At 40.6% G+C, this 20,080-nt stretch overlaps 1 protein-coding gene across 1 annotated transcript in view; it reads left to right on the plus strand.

Moving 5' to 3' along the window:
- Positions 1-20,080, plus strand: part of ALDH1L2 (aldehyde dehydrogenase 1 family member L2) — a 101,381-nt gene that overhangs the window by 48,119 nt on the left and 33,182 nt on the right. Inside the window, exons 11-18 of the mRNA XM_073620283.1 lie at positions 5,591-5,710; positions 6,018-6,145; positions 8,017-8,167; positions 11,324-11,394; positions 13,996-14,101; positions 14,932-15,019; positions 15,945-16,038; positions 16,616-16,715. Of these exons, the coding sequence (XP_073476384.1) occupies positions 5,591-5,710; positions 6,018-6,145; positions 8,017-8,167; positions 11,324-11,394; positions 13,996-14,101; positions 14,932-15,019; positions 15,945-16,038; positions 16,616-16,715 (858 nt within the window). The remainder of the gene's footprint in view (positions 1-5,590; positions 5,711-6,017; positions 6,146-8,016; positions 8,168-11,323; positions 11,395-13,995; positions 14,102-14,931; positions 15,020-15,944; positions 16,039-16,615; positions 16,716-20,080) is intronic.

Consider the following 20,080-nt stretch of genomic DNA (forward strand, 5'->3'; position numbering starts at 1 on the left):
GGACAGTTCCGATCTAAGCACATCAGCTGTGCCTTTGGCGGCTTGCCTGATGTTCAGCTTTTAAAGAAATGTTACCTTAGCTGAACCTAGAGAGAAAACTTAGTCTGTCCTCATAGCCCTTCCAAACCATTGGTAAACGATTGCGCTCTGCAGAGCTTTTCCAACATTATTATCAACAAGTAACCTTGTCCTGTACTCTATTTTACTAATATTTTTTAAGCAGAAAAAAAATGTAAAAGGCTGTTTAGTAAATAATAAAGTAGCCCTAAAATCTACCTTAAAGCGGTGTTCCGCCCACCACTGCAAAAATTAAAAGCCAGCAGCTACACATACTGCAGCTGCTGGCTTTTAATAATCGGACACTTACCTGTCCTGGAGTCCAGCGATGACGGCACCGCAGCTGTTTCCATAAGCTGTTGGGTGCATGCCGCCACCATTGCGGGTGAGGGAACCCGGCAGTGTAGCCTCACGGCTTCACACCAGGAGCCCTACTGCGCATGCGTGAGGCTCCGCTCCTCTCTCCTACTGGCCCGGACGGTGACGCCATGGGCCGCTGCCGGACTCCTGGAAGTGGGAGCAGGATACCTGTCAAAGGCAGGTATCTTCTCCCCCTGAAAGGTGCCAAATGTGGCACCTGGGGGGGGGGGGGGAGACAAATCAGTGGAAGTTGCACTTTTGGGTGGAACTCCGCTTTAACTAAATTACATTTAGTTTGCTAAAGCACTGTGTATTAAAACAATTAACAATTGACAGTGCCTTTTTTTTATATAAAACACTGTTTTCACCTTTTCATATGCATCTTTACATCTCAGCAGTGGCAGTTGGTGGTATATTTTTTTGGTTACCCAGTTTTTTTCGGTTACCAGCTCCGCTCTTACCCCATCTATGATGCAGGCGGTGCTTCCCTCCTAGCGACAAGAGGTGGTTTCCCCTGTGTCTCCTCCTCAGCATCACGGCGTTGGTTTCCTAGGCCAATAGATCGCTTCTCCTTTCAGCCAATCAGCAAATGGGTCTCAAGACCCATTCGCTATTGTCACACAACTGGGTGTGTACTTTCACTTTTGCAGTCAGATTTGAGAAAAGCCCAGTTTATGTTTGTTATGTGTTCCCATTTACAAAGGATGCCTATTTTTTAAAAAATACCGTATTTATCGGTGTATAACACGCACATTCATTTTAAGAGGGAAGTTTCAGGAAAAAAACTTAAATTTTAAATAAGGAACTTTGAAGTAAAATAAGGGTCAGTGCTCATCTGCAGCCTCACAAGTGCCATCAATGCAGCCTCATCAGTCGACATCAATGCAGCCTCATCATTGCCAACAGTGCAGCCTGATCGATGCCCATCTGCAGCCCAGAGGGGACAGGAAGGGGGGCGGGACGAGCGCCGACAGATTACATACAGTGAGAATCTCCTATGATAGACAGAACAGTGGTCCAATGGCGGCACTGGAGACGGGAATTCCTATTACAGAGGCCGCCAAGTAAACAGGAGATTCTCACTGTATGTAATCTGACGGTGCTCGTCCTGCCCCCCTCCCTGTCCCCTGCGAGGCAGCTAAAACTGAAGTATTGGCGTATAACACGCATGCACTATTTGCACCCGATTTTCATGGTGAAAAAGTGAGTGTTATACGCCAATAAATACAGTAATTCTTACCTTTTTCTTTTACACCAATTACAACCTGTATGACTTTTGGGTTACTTATGTGTACCGGTTACCTATACTGTAATTTATATCCTGCCTTACACTGTTTGTATATGATGTGTTCACTCCCTCACTGGGAAACACTATATATTTGTTGGATGTGATGTGACCATTTCAGAATAAAGAATGAACATCTTTGAAAGAATTAAAAAAAAAAATTCTTACTTTTAGAGGTTTCTCAGGAGGAGGTGTCATGGCTGACTGCAAGTTTTTCTTTTAAATGTTAGAGTGAGCCTGTCCCAAGTCTGTCAGCGTTAACATACAATGCAAGAAGCCCATCCTGTACATCTTTACCCCTTTATTAGGACAGACAGGGGTTGATTTACTAAGACTGGAGAGTGCAAAATCTGGGGGCACTTTGCATAGAAACCAATTGGCTTCTATGTTTTAGTCAAAGCGTAATTGAATAAGCTAAAATTAGAAGCTGATTGGCTACCATGCACAGGTTCACCATATTTTGCACTCTCCAGTTTCAGTAAATCAACCCCACTTTGTTCAAATCTATTCAATGGATAATGACAATCTCCCTGCGCAGTACAGACAGGGATTATTATGGAAAACAGCTGCCCAGCCCTCTCATAAACAAAGAAACCTACCTAGGATTTTTTCTTGCTGCAGGTTCCGGAATACAACATCTAAAAAGGTAAGCTGCAATTATAACATGTTTTGTGTAAGTTATGCTTTAAAAATGGGGGCATATAACAAATATAGTAGGTATTATCCCAATTTGGCTGCAAAGGTAGAAATACACATTAATGATGGTATCAGCAGTGGCCCATGTCTGCACATGGTGCATTAGCACAGCCGCTTGTAGCCTCCTTCTCATTAAAGGGTGTGAAAGGGTAACAAAGTCAGTCAGCATTTTGGGAGACAGTTGTCACTCGTATAACATAAGTACCTAAATACAGAGCTTCATGGAAGGATCAATAGGTATTATTCTAATGAAAGCAGCAGATTGAAAAAGTTTGAAAACAACTTTTGAATTACCTTACCATGATAAAGCTTTGAGATTTAAGTGACTGGATTTCGATCTACTTTAGGCCTCTTGCATACGGTACTGATGTTTGAGCATCTGCTTTTTTGGACGTAATTTCAGGCATTTGTTTTGTGCATATTCATTTATGTGCATATATTTGCATTTGCGCATTTGCATGTACAATACATTTCTAGGGAAAATTCATTAATATTCATGCTCATATGCACATTTTTTTTTTTTTTTTTTTTTTACTCAAGAATATACAGTGCATGTGGCACATTGTAAACAATGGGCTGCATTTCAAATAAATAAAGAAGAACAATGTACTGAGCTTTTTCAAGCTGCAGCGTGCAAGATGCCTTAAGAGAAACTTTGCCAAGGAACTAAAAATTGCAAGTAGGAAGTTTTCTTTCCCAGAAGAGATATACTAGGGCTGATTTACCTAAAGGAGTTGAGAATCTTACCTAAAAAAATTATGTGAATATTCACTTCAATTATTCGATCATGTAAAAAACATCTGTACATGATTGGGTATTTAAAGTGAATAGGAATTTGCTTTTCACATGATTGGATTATTGAAGTGAATATTCACACAAAGATAAAAACTCTCAACTCCTTTAGAAAATCAGCCTTAGTATGTCCCTTCTTTAGTTTCACTTTAATTTGTACTGGGAGAAACACGAAGGCTGCCAATGCTGAGTGGTTGCCTAGAAGTCATACTAATCCAATGGCGTTAATACCTTCTGAGGCACTGACTTGGACATCTGATGTCTCTCTTACTTTTTAATCTGCATGTTTATACCAGATTAGTGACTCAATGTGTACCTATGTGAACCCTAGTATTCCTCCAGAGATTGTTAGTGGTTCTTTAAGAAGTAGTCGGTTAAATTCTGACCTGGGGATGCCTGCATAGTTCTGGCACCAATGCCACTTGGTAGAGCCAAGGGCATGGGACCAGTAGAGCGCCTTCTCTAGTTTGTTAGCTAACCACTTGCACTAATGTTCATGTTAGCTGCCTCTAAAGGAGAGCATTCTGTCCACGTACCAACAATGTAAGAACCATTCTTACCAATGACCGCCAACGTAAGGGGCATGCTTTCCAATGACCACCAATATAAGGGTCATTCTTTTCAATGACCGCCAGCCTAAGGAGACCACCTCTCACTAATGTGGTGTGGCGTATGTACCACAGTTTGAATATAAAATAATTTTTAGTAGAGTACTGAACATTATTGCAAGAGTTCCTCCATAATAAAAAAGATGGGAAAGGCTGTCATACACTATACCAGGGGTGTCCAAACTTTTTTAAAAAAAGGCCAGATTTGATGAAGTGAACATGCGTGAGGGCCGACCATTTTGCCTGGTTCTTTGAACCATTAAAATTTGGTCTAAGTGTGTTCGTCCGAGCACTAATAAACTGCCCAACAACAATTGTCTTGCCTTTGTGGCTGTGTGTGGTGAAGAGATGAGCTTGGGCGTGTTATTTGTGTATATATATATATATATATATATATATATATATATATATATATATATATATATATATATATTTTGTGGCCCCCAACAAATCCCCGAGCGCGGCTCAGGACTAAGGATGAGCTGGGGCATGTTATTTGGATATACCGTATTTATCGGCGTATAACACGCACAGGCGTATACCACGCACCTTCATTTTAAGAGGGAAGTTTCAGGAAAAAAAAAACATTTTAAATAAAGAACTTTGAAGCAAAATAAGGGTCACAGCCCATCAATGCAGCCTGATCAGTGCCCATCTGCAGCCTCACCAGTGCCCATCAGTGCAGTCTGCACAGTGCCCATCAGCAGCCTCTCCATTGCCCATTAATGCAGCCTACACATTGCCCATCAGCAGCCTCACCATTGCCAATAAATGCAGCCTGCACATTGCCCATCAGCAGCCTCACCATTGCCAATTAATGCAGCCTGCACAGTGCCCATCAGCAGCTTCTCCATTGCCCAATAATGCAGCCTCACCATTGTCAATTATTGCAGACAGCACAGTGCCCATCAGCAGCCTCTCCATTGCCCATTAATGCAGCCTCACCATTGCCAATTAATGCAGCCAGCACAGTGCCCATCAGCAGCCTCTCCATTGCCCATTAATGCAGCCTCACCATTGCAAATTAATGCAGCCTGCACATCCTTGCTCATCTGCAGCCTCGTCAGTGCCAGATTACACAGCGCCACGATCGCCTGTGTACCCGACAATCAGTCACACATAGTCCTGCCTGTGATAGACAGAACAGTGGTCCATTCCTGGGCCAGGAGGCGGGACTGTGTGTGACTGATCGCTAGGAAACACAGGAGATCGCCACTCTGTGTAATCCGACGGTGCCCGCCCCCTCTTTCCACTCAGAGACCGCAGGAATCTGCGTATAACATGCACACACAATTTCCCCTTGATTTTCAGGGGGAAAAGGTGCATGTTATATGCCAATAAATATTGATATATATCTTTTGTGGCGCTCTGGGATTCATTGGGGGCCACAAAAGATATATATAGCCAAATTATCAGCGGGGCCATTTGAAACCGGAACTCAGGCACAATTGGCACGGGGGGGCCAGACTTTGAACATGCCCGCACTACACAGTCTGTACATTCTCTTGGACTACCTTGTAGTGTAAGGACCTGTGCAGTTGAATACAAAATGAATGGCTTGTTTAGGTTTGCTCTCCTATCTAAAGGTTTTGAAAAATTAAAAAAAGAAATGATTGTACAACCAGATTGTAACATGTCCGATCACTGTAATTATTTTGGCTTTAGCAATATACTGTATATGCATGGGATTAGAATACAAACACAGAAATTGTTGCTTACAAATACATATTATTGTTGATTGACCCTTTACCTAACTTTCTTGAATAATTTACATATTGTTTTTAAATGACAGGCTACATTAAATGTGAACAACATGACTGTGAAGATGCCATACCAATGTTTTATAAATGGACAGTTTTTGGATGCTGACAGTGGGAAAATGTATGACACTATTAATCCAACCGATGGATCGGTAAGTGTGACTGCTTTATAAGATGGGAAAGATTGACACTCTTTAAAGTGAGGCTCGTTCACACCATACATGCATGAAAACTGATGAGAAAACCACACAGTGTTTTTCTCAATTTATAGTTAACATTTTCCCACTTGTGTAATTTTAAATGGAGTTTTTATACATTCATGGGGAAAATGGTTTTGGGTAAAGGCAAGGTTTGAGGGGCGATTTTCCCTCTGGAATCCCCAAGAGTTTTGAAAATTGCAGTGTAGCATATTTGTTTAGGACTTGAAAAAATAACATTTGGAATTATGTCTGCCCGCAGGTGCTATGCAAAGTCTCATATTGCTCTGTAGCTGATGTAGATAAAGCTGTGGCTGCAGCAAAAGATGCCTTTGAAAATGGAGAGTGGGGAAAAATGAATGCAAGAGACAGAGGGAGAATATTATACAGGTAAGTCATGTGTGCAAAATGCTGCATAAGGCCCAGTTTGTAAAGCCAAGACACCAAGGAACATCATTTAATTTGAAAAAATTCAGTATTGTGAGATTTGAAAATTACAGTTAAAAATGATTTACATGAGCCCATAGAGAGCAGAAGATAAAAAAGCTTTTAGCATTGTTGCTTGTATGCATGAAGTTTGTGCTCCCAAAGTATGCTTGGGTTTTCACCAGATATTCTGGTTTAAACACACATTTCATGTTTTATAAATCACATGAAAAGTCATTTGACTCCCCCCATCCACACTAAGGCCCCGTTCACATCTTGGCGTATGGGGATGACAATTGTGGTAAAATCGTGCAAATAGAATTGCGGGACGCCCGTCGCTCCCAAAAGAAGCTCATGTACTTCTTTTGGGCGACAGGCGTCCCAGGATTCTGTTTGCGCGATTGTCAACCGACGAAACACAGGAAAATCACGCCTCGTACAGGGTGCTATTGAAATTGACAGGCAACGCAGGGGGAGCGCAGGGGCGTCCCGCGATTTGCCGATATTGCGAATCGCGGGCAGAACGCAAAGATGTGAACAGCCTTACTTGTGTGGATGGAGCAATCACCCCTGCCAGCCATTATAGTCAGACAGCCACAGCACCAGCGGCTGTCTAATTACCCGATCTGATTGGATGCAGTCACTGTTCAGCTGCAGATTTTCCACTTAGCATATTAATTTTTATTGTAGCATCTTTAATTTTTCAATCAAGTTTGTCGGAACAGGTGGTGTTGCCAGGAATCCAACGACTGGTGCAGTGTATGGCTAGATTGTCAACTTCATATTGTGTGTTCATAAGTAGATCACCCAGTCTATTTGTTTAATTGTCTATGCTAGCAACAACGTGTGCTTGTTTACTTTGTTTTTTCACAAAATTGTAAAGTTCTATGGAATATGTTGTCACTATACAGTATAAACAAACAGTAACTATAATAATGTATTTCTTCACATTTACATCAATCTCCTCATTACACATGAACACATTTGCATTAAACCTGCACTGTACAAGATCACTCAACTTTCTTGTATAGTGGTATGTAGAATTGCACAGATGATGGCAATTCTTTTGTTTTTTATTACTATACTCAGACATGTGACCTTTTACAGGCCTTAAAATCTTTGGTGAGTTATGTTACTTTAGAACCCATACCTCTACTCTGAATAAGGAACTGGGTTGGAAATAGTTCATCAGAATGCAGAAGCAGCTAATAACAATAACAAAAGTGTTCATGGTGTGCAAGGCATCTTATTTTGTTGCAAATTGACTTGATTACTTAAAGTGGTTGTAAACACTCCCATATACTCAGTGAAGTGAATAGTCTCAGATGATACACAGAGATAAAACAAATCCTGCTGTCTTCTCTTCTCTACATCCCTTCAAAAGTGCTCAATTTAGATAAAATCCTTCTTCATCTGTCAGGAGCACAGAGTAAGGGGCAGGGAGCAGCAGTTAGAGCTCTTGTATGGTGTGTGAGAGCTGATTGGAGGAAAAGAACACACCTCCCTTCACACACAGCACAGGAATGAAGAAACAATGCAGAGCTGTGTTGTGAATAGACAAGCTGTGTGCTGAGCTCCCTCCACTTCACCATTTTATCTCTGGTGTCGGGATAACATGTCAGAAGGGACTGATAACAGAGGAAGGGAGCACCAGAAAGAAATGACACTCAGAGCTATGGAGATAGACAAGTAAACGCTACAGATATATGTGGTTTTTTCGGATTTGATGACTGAGGTTTACAACCTCTTTAAGCAGCATAAATTACAATATGGTAGTTCTGGGGCCTTTTTATTGTTTGCAAACAGCAAGGTATAAGCTGGAACTTCCATTTAAGACTTGCAGATCTTATGGAAGAACATCAAGAAGAGCTGGCAACTATTGAAGCATTAGACTCAGGAGCTGTCTACACACTGGCACTGAAAACGCATGTGGGGATGTCTGTGCAGACCTTCAGGTACTTCGCTGGATGGTGTGACAAAATTCAGGCAAGAACATACTTATTTGGTTACCTATACTCTGTTTAGTTACAGTATTATCACTGCTCTAATAAACTTGGCTAGCCTGTGGGATGTCTAGCTTGTGTATGTGAAAGTGTAATAATTTGTTGGTAAAAGATTCACATTAAAAGTATAGGTGCGTTTTTTTTTCACTTTTACAACTTTTTAAAGAATAAAGCAATAAAGTGGTAGTAAACTTTTCCCCTGCAGGGCAATGCCATAATGTGCTAGTATGCACCGCACACTAGCACATTATGAAATACTTACCTTAAAACGAAGCCCTCCAGCACCGCGCTGTCTCTGCTGACAGGGCTTCCATCTTCACCCGGTCTTACTTCTGAGTTCTTAGGCTCGGCCGTCTGGTTGAGCCGTGATGACATCACTCCATCACATGTACATGGGAGTCCTGGACGCGGCACAAAACTCTGAAGGAACAGTGTACCCCTGCTGTTTCTTTAGGGCACATGTGCCATTGATGTCACCAGATTATACAGAAGTAAATCTCTCCTAAATAGTACATGTTTAGGAGAGATTTACAGTACCTACAGGTAAGCCTTATTATAGACTTACCTTTAAAAGATACACAGAATGACTTTACTACCACTTTAATACATTTTATTTAAAAAATAAACTATTAGGGTCCTTTTACAGGGGCTTGTCTGTAGTACGGATTCCGCTTGCTCAGAAGGGGATCGATATGATCCCCACTGAACAGGTGGATGGCAGGTCCGTCTTCGCTTACTGTGTGGAGACGGACCTGTCAAAGCCCCGCTGTCCTCTATGGGGATATTGGATGAAAATGGAACGTCTGTTCGTTTTCATCCGATCCTATACGATACGATGCTCCAGACGTATGGAAAATAGGGTTTCCATCCATCTGGATTTAACGGACAGGATCGGATATCGGCGGATCTTAGCAGACATGTCACCGCTGACATCCGCCGCTCCATAGGAGTTAATGGAGCATCCAATTAGGTCCGCCTGAAAAACAGACAGGCGGACCTGATCGGAGCGCCCGTGTGAAAGGGGCCTTAATAATTTTTATTTAAAAAATAAGCAGACACAGCCATCAGATCCAAAGGAAGCACAGACCAACATCATGCCATCGTGACACTAATAAATAGACAGTGAGTAACAGCAAAATTATACAATTATTCAGATGTGAAAAAAATGGAAAATTAATTTGTTTCGTTATGAGAAGTGCAGAATGGAATTTAACACTTGGCAGTGAAAGGGATGATTGGCTAAGTAAAAAAATGAAGCCAGTAAAAGAGTGAATACAAAACAACTTGTCTTAAAAGGAAATTGTAGGGATGGAAATATACAGTAAGTGGTTGTTTGTTGACTTGTTTTTATTGGTTCCTGCTCCAGGGCTGTCATTAACCTTGAACAAGCATGTCCATATAGTTTACCTGACAGACAGTGGTGGGAAAACGTTTTCTAGCGCCTAGGGGGGAAAATGTCTCTTTCAGAGACCAATAGAGCTTGTATAACCACATATGCAGTGGCCGGGCCAGCACATTATGTATAAATCACAGCTGCTCTCTGCCGGTCCTAGGGTTATCCTCTGTTGGTTAATTGAAAACCGAAGAAGGGAGGGGGATGTTGCAGCATGCCTAAAATGGTATGATTTATTAAAAATGAACACAGTGAAACAGTCAGGTTTTCTAAGATTATCATGACCAATATTTGTTCTTCCATCTGGAAACCAAAGCTTATAGCTACGACATATCTACCATGTAATCCTTTTATGAAGGCATTAAGAATATGTTACTGGTACAATTTTTCAATGCATCGTTACAAAAAACAAACAAATGCAAATTTTAAATGTTTAAAAATTCAGGAAAAAAAATACTGCCAAAGGAAGAAAACTACTCAGGTGTTTCTGAAGCTACAGTAATTATGGTTACCCAATCGCTCATAAGAGGTTTTGCATTTATTTAAAAACATTTTTTTTTACACATTATAGTATTTTGTGGATGAATAACACAGCTGCAACCATCATTTATAAGCAAATGAAGAGCAGGACTGAGCTGTTAGCACAGCTGATGCATTTAGGGGTTGATGTCACACTGACAGTGGAGCTTTGCTGATCACAGTAATGCCCCGTACACACGGTCGGACATTGAACGAGACATTCCGACAACAAAATCCTAGGATTTTTTCCGACGGATGTTGGCTCAAACTTGTCTTGCATACACACGGTCACACAAAGTTGTCGGAAAATCCGATCATTCTGAACACAGTGACGTAAAACGCGTACGTCTGGACTATAAACGGGGCAGTAGCCAATAGCTTTCATCTCTTTATTTATTCTGAGCATGCGTGGCACTTTGTGCGTTGGATTTGTGTACACACGATCGGAGTTTCTGACAACGGATTTTGTTGTCGGAAAATTTTATAGCAAGCCCTCAAACTTTGTGTGTCGGAAAATCCGATGGAAAATGTGTGATGGGGCCTACACACGGTCGGAATTTCCGACAACAAGGTCCTATCACACATTTTCCGTCGGAAAATCCGACCGTGTGTACAGGGCATAAGAGAGCCATGCCCAGTGTAATCTGCAGAACACTGCTGTCATTTTGACAGTCTGGTCCTGCAGAGTGCCAGAGTACAACCAGCATGCTGGGTTTTACCTGTGATTATTGCTAGCAACCCCCCGTCGGGAGAACGCAATGGCCCAGCAGGAGGGATTCCTCTGTCAGCGCTATGCCAGTCATACACAAAGAAATTTGCTTCCTGTATGGCTGGCCTAAGGAAGATGCAGAAGAGGCCCTCTTTAACAGAGTTGAAGGGACACTCTATGGTAACCATATACACTGTGTGTATGTATATATATATATATATATATATATATATATATATATATATATATATATATATATATATATATATATATATATATATATATATATATATATATATATATATAATATAATATAATATAATATATTATCATTTTTTTCTTATTCTTAAATGTCACTCTTGCAATAGGTTACATACTGTATATCTGCTAATTATTCAAGACTCTGCCTAATTTCATCCATGGAAATGTTATTAATTCAGGGCTTCAAGCCACTACAGAAAAATGTATTGCTGGTGAATATGAGAATAATTTTAAAAAGTTCTTTTTTTTTTTATTAGGGATCTACAATTCCAATAAACCAAGCACGTCCAAATCGCAATTTAACATTTACTAAAAAGGAGCCACTAGGGTGAGTATTTAAACCTGTACTAATGATATGTACACATCTCTAAGGCTCAGTTTCCACTAGAGCGACTTTTCAGGCGACTTGGGACTGAAAAGTCACATGACAAGTCGTACCCCATGATTTCCAATGAGTACCGTTCATATCTGTGCGACTTCAAAGTAGTCCCTGCACTACTTAGGTCCATAGACCTCAAGAATACACAGGCATTGCTTTAAGTCGCGGCAAAAAATTGGGGTTGCAATAGTGGAAACTGGGCCTAAAGGAAACCTGTGGGAGAGGTAATATAGGAGCTGCCACTGCTAAATTCTGTTCTAGGAACAAGTTCCACGGCTGTCATTCACTTACTTTTTACTGAGTCACTGACCTGGAAAAAGCAAAACAGCCAGTGAAGTGTTGGGAAGTGCAAAATGCTTCTTCTGGTTCGATGACGTTCAAGGTAGTGAATGAATGATAGGGGAAGCCAGTCTTGAAATTTGTACCTTCAAATACAAGTCAGTAATTACATTCTCCATATTTCTATTTCCATATATGGCTTTTAAACACTAGTTTGAGAAGCATTTGGCAAGCTTGCTTGATGTCCTTTAACCACTTCCATACCGGGCACTTCCCCCCTTCCTGCCCAGGACAATTTGTAGCTTTGAGCGCTGTCGCACTTTGAATGACAATTGCGCGGTCATGCTACACTGTACCCAAACTATGTTTTTATCATTTTCTTCCCACAAATAGAGCTTTCTTTTGGTGGTATTTGATCACCTCTGCGTTTTTTAAATTTTTGTGCTATAAACAAAAAAAGAGCGACAATTAAAAAAAAAAGAAACCCATGGGGACTGATAGGCGGCACTAATAGGCGGCACTGATGGGCACTGATAGATGGCACTGGATAGGCCGCACTGATGAGCTACTGACAGGCATTACTGAGTGGTACTGATTGGCACGTAGATGGGGCACGGACAAGCATTACTGATAGGGCACTGATTGGCACTTTTTTGGGCACTGATCGGCACTGTTGTGGGCACTGACAGATGTTTATTATGGGAACAGGCTGACAGGTGTTGGGCACTGATTGGCAGTTAATGGGCACCTTTTGATGGGGGCTGTGCTGATACTCAATGTGCTGATTATCAGCAGAGACCCCCCCCCCCCCCCGACAGGGAGAGTTGCCGATCATCGCGTGAACCAGGAAGTGCCGGTAAACGGCTTTCCCCGGTTCACGCGGACAGGGAGAGCTGCCGATCGTTTACCGGCACTTCCTGGTTCACGCGATGATCAGCTGTGTTTGGTCACAGCTGATCATGTGGTAAGAATCATCTGTCAGAGGCTCCATACCATGATCAGAGTTACGGTGTGTCAAACTGACACACAGCACCTCCGACCCGTGGGTGCACGCCGGCTGTGTTATCCTGATCACATCATATGACGTCCGGTCAGGATATCACAACCACTTTGCCACCATCATTCTGCTATATGGCAGGCGGCAAGTGGTTAAGAACCCTTCAGCTCACATCTAGCGGTGCTGGATGTAGCTTTAAATAAGTGTTCAGTAAGTTTTATTTATCACTGAAGCTTACTTAAAGATTGTTTAACGCTATATCCAGCACGCCGAATAATAATAATAAGGGCTAGTTTACACTTGCTTCAAAACATGGCTTCGGACACGCTTTGTTAAAGCTCTCTGAATGACGGTCAAAGCACCTGTCACTAAATAAAATGGTTAGCTTACAGTCCTGTTTACACAGGCTTTTGCTTGGTGCTTCAATGAGGCTTCTGTGGGGCTTCAGTGGGGTTTTGGTGGGGCTTCGATGAGGCTTTGGTGAAGCTTTGTGGGGCTTCGATGAGGCTTTGGTGATGCTTCATAGGGCTTCAGTGGGGCCTGTGCTGGAGCTTCGATGAGGCTTTGGTGAAGTTTTGTGGGGCTTTGATGAGGCTTCGGTGGGGCTTCAATGAGGCTTTGGTGGGGCTTCAGTGGGGCTTCAAGCGAGCTTTGCCATAGACTTCTATGGAGGCTTTAAAGAGGCTTTGAAGCACCACTGAAGCTACATGGGGTATAATTTTTGAAGCAAACCGAAGCAAAGCCTGTGTAAACAGGACTGTAAGCTAACCATTTTATTTAGTGACAGGGGCTTTGACTAGCATTGAGAGAGCTTTAACAAAGCGTATCCGAAGCCTTGTTTTGAAGCAAGTACAAACTAGCCCTTAATGTGTGTTGAAGCCGAAACAAGTGTAAATGAGCCCTAATTCAGAATTCCCAGACTGGAGATGAAGAGCAATTTAAAGGGTTGAAGAAATCTGCTCAAAGATTGTTATAACACTTGCTGAATCCTGTGTGGTGTTGAGCAGTCCCATGTGTATGAGGCCTTAGAACAGAGCTGAACACTGACATGGTAAACGATTGATGTTATAGGTAACCTGCTCATTGTAATCCTGTTCCATGCTGATCCAGCAAGAGGATCATTCTGACATCACCCTTAGCAATATGAACATATGTTATTTCTGAACATTAACCAATTTAAAACTAATCAACACTATTTCCATCTTTCTGAAAGATGGTTTTCAGTTCTGGTTTGGTTCAACATCTAATCTAGATGAGTTATGTTCTTTCCACAGTGTCTGTGCTATTGTTATTCCTTGGAACTATCCCTTGATGATGCTCGCATGGAAGAGTGCAGCATGTCTGGCTGCAGGGAATACACTTGTTTTGAAACCTGCACAGGTACATTTTTTTTTTTTATCACAATTCTCCAAATACACATGACCATTGGCATCCCAACAGCTGGTTGAGGATATTTTTTAGGAAGCTACATCACTGAGTTGCAGTTTCTGGATACTGACTGCTAAAATAAACACTGTGACATATGTTCGCTTTGTTGCTTTCTGTAAATATCGCACTATATGGCCAAGTGTTTATGGACATCTGACCATCACACATACATGACCTTTAATAGCCCACATTGTTCTGGGAAGGTTTTCTATGAGATTTTGGGGTGCATATCAGACTTTTAATACTCTCACTTTGTAGAGATTTCCTCTTACTTATGCAATAACATTTTTTCAGACTGCGATATCCTATCAGATTTTTTCAAATTGTGATAAAAATTGCAATATCAATGCCTTTGGGGTGCAGACACCCCTTATTAACCAAATGTGGGGTAGTGGGGATTTGGCTGACAGAGACAGATTTTTCCAGACAATCCCTATTGTTTCTCTTGATTTAGTCCAAAGCTATAAATTACTGATCATTACACACTGCAATAGATTACATGTGTATGCACATATTGTTAAGGAAAATACAATTCAGTGCACAGATGATGCATATGGCCAGCTTTAATATAAACAAATGTAATATGAATAAGTTACCTCATAATTTGATGGAGATTATTACTGCTACACAGTAAATGTGACATAATTGGGGGGATTCCAAATTATCTACATTATGATCTGATCTAGCTTCCTTTTAAAGACAGTATATAGTTTTCATGCATTTCAGCATAATCTATTTTTTGTGGTTATGTTCTTGTGACATTTATATTACCTTTTATTTAGGTTACTCCTCTTACAGCTTTAAAATTTGCTGAGTTGTCTGTAAAAGCAGGTGTACCCAAAGGAGTCATCAATATCCTGCCAGGGTCAGGTAATATTTTAAAATTTCAATTCATAACACTGTTATTTTCCGTTTTTTTTCATAAAATTATTTCAAATTCAAGAAAGAGCCCTGAGATGTCATGTTACTCGAAATAAAAATGAGACATTCCATATTATGCGAAAAGGTCTTTAAGTTCAACAGATCCTACTCCATTGACTATTTTGCAAAATCAATCTTTATGAATTTCTTATAGCCTAGCATTTTTTTAAAAGTGACTTATGAACAGAAATGACACTCCCCCTATTTGTTCACATGGTACATACGCATTGTGACATATTGTTTCTTCACTGATCACAAGGCTTTTTATAGACTGTTTTACACATTTTATGTATACACTTTTTAGAAGCTTAAATTAGATCTAAACCCTTAATAGATCACATTTGGTTTAATAAAATATTCTGTGTCATAATGAATTTATACATTTTTTATCAAAAAATACTGTTTTCGCCTTTTTTGTATCTCATGTTCATGGCAGGATTCCTGAAAGTTGCATATTTAAAAAGACTAAAACAGCTCATGAATGTTAAAGTTTGCTATTGGTGTACCTAGTCCGGCTATTGCGGCATGGAATAAATAATGAAGCGGCTTAGCTAAGGCAGTGTTTCTCAACTCCAGTTCTCAAGGCACCCCAACAAATCATGTTTTTAGGATTTCCATTATTTTGCACAGGGGATTTGATCAGTTTCACTGCCTTTAGTAACTACCACAGCTGGTTCTTCTGAGGGAAATTCTGAAAACATGACCTGTTGGGGCGCCTTGAGGACTGGAGTTGAGAAACATTGAGCTAAGGACACGTATTTGCATACCTCTGTATTTAATATTTAAAATGCATGTACTGCTTTTTGATTTTAAATAATTTTAATCAATTAGCCACTCTTTGACTTAAGAGATTCATTTATTTTTCTTGTTATAGGTGGTTTGGTAGGACAGCGATTGTCTGAGCACCCAGATATTCGCAAACTTGGCTTTACTGGATCTACACCAATTGGCAAACAGATCATGAAAAGGTATTTTTGTAAATGTTTTTTTTTTTTCATACAAACAACTTGTAATAAAGGCTTAATCTTTATTGCTTATTATTAGCTTGTGAACAGGTTCCTATACCCAATCTTTCATATATACAGTATGAGCATAGTGCGATAAATCAAACAAGTCTAAAGTAATAATATATAAATGGAATATACTTAGCTTGGTCTAAAGATGTATTACAGATGGAGCCCATAATTTCATTTGAAATTCCTGGAAGGGGGAGGCTCCTTTTTCCCAGGCGCTTTGACGAAGCCCTGGATGAATGCAACTAGTCTCTGTCTTCCACCCATATATATACTTTTCTAATTGTGGGGCCTCCTCATCTCCTGCTGGAAATGAGTTAAAACCAGTTTCACCAAATAACAGTGTCAGGAGACAAGGAATGTGAGCATATAGTAAGGTCAGAGGTCATAGCTAACAGGAGTAACCCAACCATGTACTGTAAATTTAAGCTACTACTGTCTTGTAAATCAGTAATTATTAAAAACCTTTTATACACAACTTATATGTTATATATTAGTGTATTCATGTACAGTTACTTTTGTGTCCATACAGTTGTGCTGTCAGCAATCTAAAAAAGGTTTCACTGGAACTTGGTGGGAAATCTCCTCTAATCATTTTTAATGACTGTGATCTCGACAAGGCTGTAAGAATGGTGAGAAGATTTACTAATGAAACCTTATGTTCCTGTTCCAGATAATGCTGAGAAATTTGCAACCTTTAAAGAGCAGGAACTTAAAAAGTTTTGTTTTTTGTTGCAGTGAACCTAGACTAACTACTCTTGCTGCTGCCACTAAATAGACTAGTGTCCTGCCGAATCTGACCAGTTGCTACTCCACTGCTACCCTCACCTTGCAGTTCCGGCCAAGGGCAGGTTTTGTGTGAGGCATAAGTAGTGATTGATGCAGCCAAGTAGCTTATCAGTGCCTCTACTACAGACAGAGCCAATCCTCGGCTGAGAGGTGGAAATGTCAGTGAGCTAGTGGTCAGTCAGATTCCCGAGAGACCAATAAATATCTGAAAGGAAGTTGGACCACCATTTTTTATGGCTGCAGCAATGGGTACTAACAGACTTGGAGTCCATTTTTGAGAGAAACATATGTATTGGAAACCTGTGAATATTAAAGTATGAAAACTCCATTCTGACTTTCATTTAAAGGTAGATCAACCTGATTCTGGTTTAGTACCTAGTGAATCGCTGGGCTAGAACACCCATGCAGGAAAGGGGCTTTTCTCTTTCATTAATTTTTATTGACATTTTCACAAAAGAGAAGTTAACGTGGGTTTTGAAACATTTAATTGTTGAACTGTGATCAGGAATTCAGGAAGATAGTGGTCGTTTAAAATTGGTGATTTCTTTACTTGTTATCTAGAAAGAAACTAGCATTTTTTTCATTCGGAATAGAGGAAAAAAGTTAGGAGGATAATGGTGGAAAAATGTATTTGGACTTGCATTATAGTTGCACGTTTAACATTGTCATGATCCAGCTGATATTTGCCTTAACTATCATCAAATCTAGCAAGGTAGTTTTCCGTAATCTAGGTACTGCCATTATGGCTGTTAAGATTTAATATGAGAGTAGTATTTAGGAGTTTCGCTGATATTCTGGATCAACTTATTTAAAAAAGCTTCAGTTTTTTTTACATGTAATGATTTGTGTGACTGAGTTTAATAAATTATAAGTTTCAACCCAGAACCTTCATATTCAAGGATATGGCAACTATATATGGTACATATCCTCCCCACGTGCAGAACATGGGCTTATCTTACTTCCATGGCTGCAGCTTATAAGGTCAGTGACTTGCTAGTTAGTGGAGTTAGGGTCTGCAGGGCAATTCCAGAGCCTGTCCCTTTAAAAACCAACCAAGCAAGAACAGCTACCATACTTCTCTTCTAACTGGGTCCCTTTAAGCAACTGAATATTTATATGAAAAAAAGCTTAAAGTAATTTTGTTTTTAATTTTCTTTAAAATGAAAACATGTTGAATGAGGTAAAGGATAGCCACAACTTTACTATATGTATCATATGATGTATTTTTTGTATGAAATATACTATATATATATATATATATATATATATATATATATATATATATATATATATATATAATCAGTATCTCACAAAGGTGAGTACACCCTCGCATTTTTGTACATTTTATTATATCTTTTCATGTGACAACACTGACGAAATCACACTTTGCTACAATGTTAAGTAGTGAGTGTACAGCTTGTATAACAGTGAAAATTTTTTGTCCCCTCTAAATAACTCAACACACAGCTAATAATGTCTAAACCGTTGGCAACAAAAGTGAGTACACTCCTAAGTGAAAATATCCAAATTGGGCCCAATTAGCTTTAGTGTTACAAGGTCTCACCTGTGAATGGGGTGCAGGTGTGTTAAAATTGCTTTTACCACTCTTACTCTCTCTTACTGGTCACTGGCGCCTCATGGCAAAGAACTCTCGAAGGATCTGAAAAAAAGAATTGTTGCTCTACATAAAGATGGCTTAGGCTATAAGAAGATTGCCAAGACCCTGAAACTGAGCTGCGGCACGGTGGCCAAGACCATACAGCGGTTTAACAGGACAGGTTCCACTCAGAACAGGCCTCGCCACGGTTGACCAAAGGAGAGCATATGCTCAGCGTAATATCCAGAGGTTGTCTTTGGGAAATAGACATATGAGTGCTGCCAGCATTGTTGCAGAGGTTGAAGGGATGGGGGGGTTAGCGTGTCAGTCCTCAGACCATACGCTGTACACTGCATCAAATTGGTCTGCATGGCTGTCGTCCCAGAAGGCAGCCTCTTCTAAAGATGATGCACAAGAAAGCACACAAACAGTTTGCTGAAGACAAGCAGACTAAGGACATGGATTACTGGAACCATGTCCTATGGTCTGATGAGACCAAGATAAACTTATTTGGTTCAGATGGTGTCAAGCGTGTGTGGCGGCAACCAGGTGAGGTGTACAAAGACAAGTGTGTCTTGCCTACAGTAAAGCATGGTGGTGGGAGTGTCATGGTCTGGGGCTGCATGAATACTGCCGGCACTGAGGATCTACAGTTCATTGAAGGAACCATGAATGCCAACATGTACTGTGAAATACTGAAGCAGAGCATGATCCCAGGGCAGTATTCCAACATGATAACGACCTCAAACACACCTCCAAGATGACCACTGCCTTTGCTAAAGAAGCTGAGGGTAAAGGTGATGGACTGGCCAAGCATGTCTCCAGACTTAAACCCTATTGAGCATCTGTGGGGTATCCTCAAACGGAAGGTGGACGAGTGCAAGATCTCTAACATCCACCAGCTCTGTGATGTCATCATGGAGGAGTGGAAGAGGACTCCAGTGGCAACCTGTGAAGCTCTGGTGAACTCCATGCCCAAGAGGGTTAAGGCAGTGCTGGAAAATAATGGCCAGACAAAATATTGACACTTTGGGCTCAATTTGGACATTTTCACTTAGGAGTGTACACACTTTTGTTGGCAGCGGTTTAGACATTAATGGCTGTGTGTTGACTTATTTTAAGGGGACAGCAAATTGACACTGTTATACAAGCTGTACACTCACTACTTTACATTGTAGCAAAGTGTAATTTATTCAGTGTTGTCACATGAAAAGATATAATAAAATATTTACAAAAATGTGAGGGGTGTACTCACTTTTGTGAGATACTGTGTATATATATATATATATTCTATTAAAAGAGGAGTACGGGAAAATAACGAACATACCTACTCACCCATGTAGAAGCAGAATTGACCCAATGCTGCATCTGCTCCCTGCCGGGTCTACACCAAGAACCTAGCAATCAAAGACCGCTGATCTCTCAGTAATTGGATCAGCTCTGAGCACAGATCTTTATGCTCTGCCCCTCCAGCGCTCACTGGAGCACTGGACTATGGAGGGAATGGGTGACTCAGGCTCTTAGTGGGTCATTGAGAGGCGGACCCAGCTGCCGATCAGGAATCTGAGCGGATCCTAACATTATTGTTGGAATTCCTGTAGAGCCTGGACT

This window comes from Aquarana catesbeiana, linkage group LG03, assembly GCF_042186555.1.
Source record: "Aquarana catesbeiana isolate 2022-GZ linkage group LG03, ASM4218655v1, whole genome shotgun sequence".
NCBI lineage: Eukaryota > Metazoa > Chordata > Amphibia > Anura > Ranidae > Aquarana > Aquarana catesbeiana.